This window comes from Chenopodium album, chromosome 16 (assembly GCF_948465745.1).
Source record: "Chenopodium album chromosome 16, dcCheAlbu1.1, whole genome shotgun sequence".
Lineage (NCBI taxonomy): Eukaryota > Viridiplantae > Streptophyta > Magnoliopsida > Caryophyllales > Amaranthaceae > Chenopodium > Chenopodium album.
The window spans coordinates 38,013,935-38,021,521 of NC_137849.1; the positions used below are offsets into that span (position 1 = coordinate 38,013,935).

General features: G+C 36.8%; 1 protein-coding gene across 2 annotated transcripts; it reads right to left on the reverse strand.

The window, feature by feature from the left end:
• Positions 1–602: 602 nt before the first annotated feature.
• LOC145586458 (F-box protein SKP2A-like) lies at positions 603–5,204 on the reverse strand. 2 transcript variants are annotated; one of them, XM_081643299.1, is made up of 5 exons: positions 5,087–5,204; positions 3,549–3,811; positions 2,245–2,593; positions 2,021–2,162; positions 603–1,221 (listed from the first exon to the last, which is right to left on the reverse strand). In XM_081643299.1, the coding sequence occupies exons 2-5, from the start codon at positions 3,809–3,811 to the stop codon at positions 860–862; spliced, it is 1,116 nt and encodes a 371-aa protein (XP_081499425.1). In that variant the 5' UTR covers positions 5,087–5,204; the 3' UTR covers positions 603–859. The 2 variants fall into 2 exon arrangements, with proteins under 2 accessions (XP_081499425.1, XP_081499426.1); XM_081643300.1 differs by having other exon boundaries at positions 3,549–3,849; positions 5,087–5,182.
• Between the last annotated feature and the right edge of the window lie 2,383 nt (positions 5,205–7,587).

Here is a 7,587-nt window from a genome sequence, read left to right on the forward strand (position 1 = left end):
TTTTGATGTTGAAAGCTAATCAGTAAACACCTCACAAAGTGATTAGAAAGATAATTGCTCCCTTTTGAGTCAGCCTCAATTTAGGTATCATTGTCAAAAGCTAAGATAGGATTGATGCAATCAGTACTCAGTAGATATCAACTAGCCAATTTGATGGCTCAAAATCTTTATTCATCTTTTGTCGATTATTAAGATTAGAATATGTCACAAAACAACAGAAAGGAACACCCCACTTCAAGATCTTTGACGAATATACACCTTCCACTCGAAATCATATCACTCCATTACTGTCACTATTTATCGCCTACCAAATGAGCCAAACCTTAATATTAGAAGTACATTTAGAATCGAGCAACTCCAACCTCCGCCCCCACTTCTACCCAGGCCACCCCGAAATAATAACTTCCCGGTATGTAAGCCACTCTGCCACCGCCATCTCTCTCTAGACACCTAAAATGAATGGTTTGACGGACCATGCAGCCGCATTTGCAATGATGTGATCATGCAACTAGTTAAGACAGCCGAACAAAATAGATGAATGTGATATAACATAACAAAGAAGATTACATAAGTGGACCTATATAAAACAAACTTCCCAGCAGTGCTTCAGAAAATAACTACTTGTATATACAAATTTTGGACCACATTCATGAGTCAAAGTCACTGTTATCAAGTTCTTCAAAGCCTAACAAAGTACAGCAACATATTAAAGTCAGCTTCTTCCACAACTCTACCTTTTTCATTGTTTTTGAGCTTAAAAAAGCAGTACAAAACACTTCCTACAAGGATTATATAAAACAGAAGACCAACTTTATTTACAACAGGAAGATATTGATCATTGAGATTTGAACAATCTCTCTCAATGCGCAGTTGTGCTTGCAGCGCGGTGAGCTTGGACAGCGCAGGCACAATGTACGGTCGTCAAATTAAGACACCCACTTTTGATAAGAGAATGCCGTCCAGGACATGTGTGAAGGGCAGGGGAGGAATCACATAGAGCCTGAACAGCATGAGGTGTAAGAGCAGTACACTGACTGATGTTGAGGTTCACAAGGCCGTTGTCTTCGTATCTGCTTTTAATGGACTGCCATACACCGTGCTTGTTTCTGACACAGCTCTGAGCCAGAGAATACATTGCTCGGTCCGTGATGTTCTGGCAATAGTAGAGACCCAGAGATTTAAGGTGAGGGCATCCGTTTGCCAGAGCAATCACACTCTCATCTGCAAACATGTACGAAGTATGTAGGATTAGGTGACCAACATATAACGAAAGCAAAAGGCACAAATACAAAGTCAACATTGAATATAGATTTAGGAAACCCTGGAAACATTATTGTTGTTTGTAGTGGCTCTGCTGTGTTACAAACTCACAAAGGTAAATAAGATTTTAACTTTAGCAATTAGCACTGTGATTAAGCTTTATTCGCTCAACCCACTCTTAGGCTTGGCCCTTGGGTAGGTTGAAGGTCAGCTCACCTCTTTTCTCACCGTTTTTTATTTTAAATAACCATTTTGATTCCAAATTCAAACCACACACAAAAAAAAATAAAAATAAATAAAGGGTGGTGCTGGAGGACAGGAATCACAGGATGCCAACCAAGCAGACAAGGTTGGAGCTTGAACTCTCAAGGCTCGGTAAAATCAAGCCCGACTGAGCTTAGTTGTAAACAGCTATTCCAAGCTCTTAAATACAAGTATATAAGATTCCTGGAAGAGTACATACAGTTTAAAATGTAGCTAGGCTGCTAGGGGCAAGATGCAGGGTAAAACAGGACGTGAAATCTAAATGTTGCTTATCTAATTACAGCCATCTATTATGTATTTGGAGAAGTTTAGAAAAGGATTCATGAGTTCTATTATGAAAAATCCCTTTTGACCCTCAATAATCTTCACTCAAGGTTAACACGGCAATTAGGGATTGTTCTAACCAATGTAAGAGAAAGTGAGCCAACCGAGAACTAAGAATAAGTATGAAGTTTATTTTGAGACTTTCCAAAAAGTAAAATGTAAACTTTTTTACCTGTTATAAGTACACAGCCACACAAGTCGAGGGCTCTCAAATTGGGGCAACCATATGCGAGACTCGTCACTCCCACATCTCCAACATTTTCACACCATCCCAGATTGAGAATCTGGAGATCCTTGCAGTTATATGCAATGGACTACATGCAAAAATAGTCACTGTTAAACAAGGAATACAATATTCAGATAAGGACACAGGTGAACTTTTGAAGGACAATATACCTGCAACGCCTTGTCAGTTGCAGTCCTCACACATCCACATAGATTTATTGACTTCAACTTTTTGCAAAAGCTAGCCAAATATGCAAGTGCAGTATCACTGAAAGCTGAACATCCGCTGATATTCAGCTTTGTGAGATTTGGGCAACCATGAGCCAATGCATAAAGAGAGCGATCAGTTAGTTTGAAGCTTTTGCTCAAATCGAGCTCCTGTAGGTCATGGCAGAAATTTGCTATTGCCTCAACAGCATTATCTTCAAGCTGCGCCTTATCTTGACGAAGTATCAAGGTCCGCAAATTTGTACATTTTGGCACAAGCGAAAGGACTAAGTTGTTCATGTCGTTATTGCACCTACACAAAGATTTCATGCAAACATTACCAACAAGCAAAAAATTCCACAACTTAGGTTTCTCCAACTACAAAATTGCAACAAGTTAGCAATGTATGCTTAACATCTCATTCTTCCTGTTTCAAAGATAAAGTGCATACACTTCTCCAGGTTGAACTTGGATGTTTCATTTCCCCTGATAAAGCTTATGAACACTATAAAATTACATGAAACTTCCAGTAGATTTTGTTTATTTTTTTTTTGTTTTCTATAAAGAAGTGGGATCCTTAAATGATAAATCAAAGGGAGTATATGTAAACCAATAAACCAATCCCCATTCCATAAAAACAAAACGAAATCATATCAGTAAAAAATGCTAAGCCTCTAGAAAAGTTCAATAGGTAAGTGATTATGATCCCACATACAAAACATTTCTTATTTCAATACCCGTTAATGGTGAGAAAACGATTAAACAGTCATTTCAACCTCAAAAGATAAACAGTATTAGCCTACCTATCAGTAAAATAAATATACAAACCTGAAAAAAAAAACACAGGGACTACAATCAGCAAGCATGTTTGGCATAAACTGCTAAACACATCAAAAATACCGAGAAAAAGGATTCGGATATGGGAAAGAGGTTCAGGGATACATACAGTAAAAACGAAAACAATTGACATTACATGCCAAAGAATAAGCTACTTCCAACCAATGGCAGCCTTGATCAAGATAATAGCATATTACATCAATAAGGCCATAGATATAACATTCAAATTCATAATAACAGAAGAACAAATTAAACCAAAATTGCAACAAAAAACTTCAAATTCCTTGTACTCCACATCAAACCATTATGCATAATCAAGACCCTTCTAGACATACCATGAAATCAATGTGAAAGATAAGATAAATCTAACCCAAAAAACCAAGCAAGAAAGGGTAAAAACTTGACACACTAAAAGGACAGAAGTAATATACCATGATAGACAAAGACGAGTTAGCCCAAGGCAAATCGCATCCCTCCATCCACTGCACACCCCGGAAGCCCTGATAATTGTCTGATCATCAACAAGTGTCACAATTCGCAGGAGCAACTCCATAGGGATATCTTTCCACTGAGCTGACATCTCACCACTCATTTCGACACCACCACTAACACCACCATCAAGACCAGCACTAAACACCATCAGCTTCTTGAAGGAGTCCAAATCTTCAATCCTTAATCCACCTTGCATTGCCATCTATTTTTTCAAAACCAATGAAAGCTTTAGGAGTTATCCTGATTTTAACACCCAACAAGATAAGTAAAAATATTGTCAGATGACTAGATTTTATTAATCTAATAGAAAGTTACACAAGGCATCAAAGACACCCCATTTGTCAGCAGTAGAGTAACTACTCAGATATCTAAGACTGACTCATCACAGCCAAAATAAAAAAAGAAAAAAAAAACAAAAAAATACTCTTTCCTAGATTCCCATTTCTGAAATTCTATCCATGATTAATCACTAGACATAACAGCCAACCCATTCTCCATTCCCTATATAATTCAATAGGAAAAAAGAGGGGGGGGGGGGGGGGGGGGGGGGTGTTAAAAACTCGTATCTACAACAGTAGGTCATGTATACAACGAATGTACAGTATGAAACTTAGTCAGACTAAATTATAAGTAATATGATTATTAAGTATAAGTCACCCCTTTACAAAGTTGACTTTTATGCAAACTTGTACACCATAATTAGTTAATTACTAAACTAATTGTATACGATTTATCCATTGTAAATACATAGCATACAAGTTCTTGCCTTTACACCAAGGAACTTCCTGGTCCCTACCCTGTACACGTTACGCCCCCTTTCCTTCCTCCAACAAAAAAAACAATAATGAACATCATTTATTTTACTTATCATAATCTATCTATCAATACCTAGCTTAATAAATTGGCAATGGAAAGTTCTAGAGCTTCCATATCAACAAAAAAAAAAAATGAGTCGATTTCAACTAGCTTAGTTGGTAAAGTCTAACGAACAGTATTCATGACCTAAAATCAAATATCGACTACATCATCAAAGTTCATATGGCTAACCATACATACACCCAAAAATAAGCTAGAGACCAAGAGCAGAGAACAAAATAGGGAAAAGGAATAAAAAAGACATAACCAAGTAAGGAATAATAAACAAAATTACTCAAAATAAAATAAAATAATTCGATCAGTGTGCATAATTGATCACTATATTCACTAAATTCAGACATAAAGAACCAATTAAGCAATTCAAGCAAACAAGTTTCTACAAATAAAACCAAAATTTGAGCCCATAATTTCACCATTAACCAAATTTCCAGAAAAAACCAACCAAAATAAACCCAATTCCAAAAAGTTAATCACAATTTCATAGCTTATATTATACACCCAGAAATTGAAACAAATTGTATGATCAGAACAGCTAAAAAACAAGGTCAACCCATGAGAAAAAAACAGAATTAAAAGTCATAAAAAGATAAAAAGATTTCACCTTTGCAAGAAAAAGAGGGTTATGAGCTGAATCTCTCTTCTGCGTACTTGAAATATTTTGAGAAGGCACAAATTGTGTTGAATTTGTGCCTGCTTTTTTTTGCAAGAAAATTGTGAAATATAAAGAGGCAAAAGATGGCTAGGAAGAAATTTAGTATGGAATCAAACGGTTATAATTTTTGACACGTGGATGGCGTAAATTAGATGTGTATATGTGTAGGGTGGGTCCCATTTTAAAGGATTGTTTGATCAAATTAAGGAGAATGGATTGCTACGAAAAAATAAAAAATTATTTAAAAATAAATTAAGATTAGATTATACAAGAAATAATGAGAGAGAATAAGGAGGTGATGGAAGATTCCAGAGCTCAATGAGTAAAATATGTGTATAATCGAAACCGCTTTGCTGTATCAAAAGCCAAAAAAAAAAAAATTAAAAAGAAAAAATAAATTGAAGGAATAGAATAAAATTGGATCAAAGGGGTTTTTAGTGCTTTACATTAAGTATAAAATTCAATTACATAATTTGAGGATCTTCAGCAAGGTATACCTGCCACTTTTGTGTAATGTGTGTTTTTTTCAAGAGATCATTGGATTTATGGGACTATATTGCACGGTAAAGTTTACACTTTCTGTTTTATGTCTGCTCAAAACAAGGTTTGTGCCACAAAACAGAGCAAGACCGCAAGGGTCATGTGACTTGTGTCGTGTTAAATTAGTGCTATGGATTGGGTTTATGGTGGGTTGGGGTGTGGGATTGATTCATTAAGGTTATAGTTCGAGTTTAGTACATGAAAATTGGAGAGAAATTTATTATAAGTAATTATGTGTGAAAATGAGGTCGGTAGTTCATAAGGGAATAAGAATCTAATGAGATACTACGTATATCGTATAATATATTTTGGGAAGATATTTATCTCTTAATATTATCTTTTGTATTCTAGTTAACTTCCTAATATTTTAGGAAATCTTTTTATTCTAAGTTAAGGAAGGGTGTAACTAGTATATATTTGGTGCCATGATTAATGAGAAGCTAAGCCAAACAATTATATTTTTTCTCTAATTTATCATGGTATCAAGAGCAGGTTGATTATTTTATTTTATTTTTTTACCACCATGGCCGGCGATGATACACCACCACCGCCGCCACCACCTACCAAAATCGAATCAAATTCTCCCTATTTCCTTGGTCCTTAAGACCGACCTGGGGATTTTATCACACCAACTCGCCTCAAAGGTGACAACTATGACGAATGGGTAGCGACAGTCTATGAAAGAAGAAATTCGGGCTCTGGAAGATAATGGGACATGGACCTTAGAGCGCCTTCCTCCTAGCAAGAGAGCTCTAGGCGGTCAATGGGTCTACAAGACCAAATTTTTGTCTAATGGAGAGGTAGAACGCCTCAAATCTCGCTTGGTTGTGTTTGGCAATCATCAAAAACCAGGCATTGACTATGATGAGACATTCGCTCTGGTGGCCAAAATGACAACAGTTCGCACTGTTCTTGCTATTGCAGCCTTTAAAAATTGGGAGCTACATCAGATGGATGTTCGCAACGCCTTTTTACATGGTGACTTAAGTGAGGAGGTTTACATGAAACTTCCACCCGGGTTTGAAAGCTCAGATCCTAATTTGGTTTGCAAATTGTGCAAGTCTTCGTACGGCTTGAAACAGGCTTTCTGATGTTGGTTTGCAAAACTTACTACGGCTTTAAAATAGTACGATTTTCTACAATATTACTCTTATTATTCACTATTTACATATACTAAGACTAATGTTCAAACCAAAGTCTTAGTTTATGTTGATGATCTCATTATTTCTGGGAATGATTCTGCAGCTCTTACCGTTTTTAAAGTTTATCACAATGATTGTTTCAAGATGAAGGACATTGGTCCTTTGAAATATTTTTTGGGCATTGGCGTTGCTCATAGCTCTGCAAGTTTGTTTCTATGTCAACGTAAATATACGTTGGATATCATTTCTGAGGCAGGATTGTTGGATGCAAAGCCTAGTGGTTTTTCGATAGAGCAAAACCACAAACTTGGTATGGCTAGTGGCGCTCTTCTATCTAATCTGGAGTCTTATCGCAGACTAGTAGGGCGCTTGATATATCTTGCGGTAACTCGTCTTGCTCTAGCATATTCGGTCCACATATTGTCTTTCTTTATGCAAGAACCATGTAGTGAACATTGGGATGCCGCTTTGAGGGTGGTACGATATTTAAAAGGCACTTCGGGACAAGGTATACTTTTGAGCTCTGATTGTGACTTGACTCTGCACGGTGGTGTGACTCTGATTGGGTTGCTTGTCCTCTCACTCGGTGTTCTCTATCTGGTTGGCTTGTGTTTCTTGGAAAATCTCCAATATCTTGGAAAATGAAGAAATAGCCAACCGTTTCTCTTTCCTCGACTGAGGCTGAATACAGGTTCGTGTCGGGTGTTACTTTTGAGCTCAAGTGGCTAAAAGCCTTGTTGTTAAGCTTGGGTGTTTAGCATCCAAAGG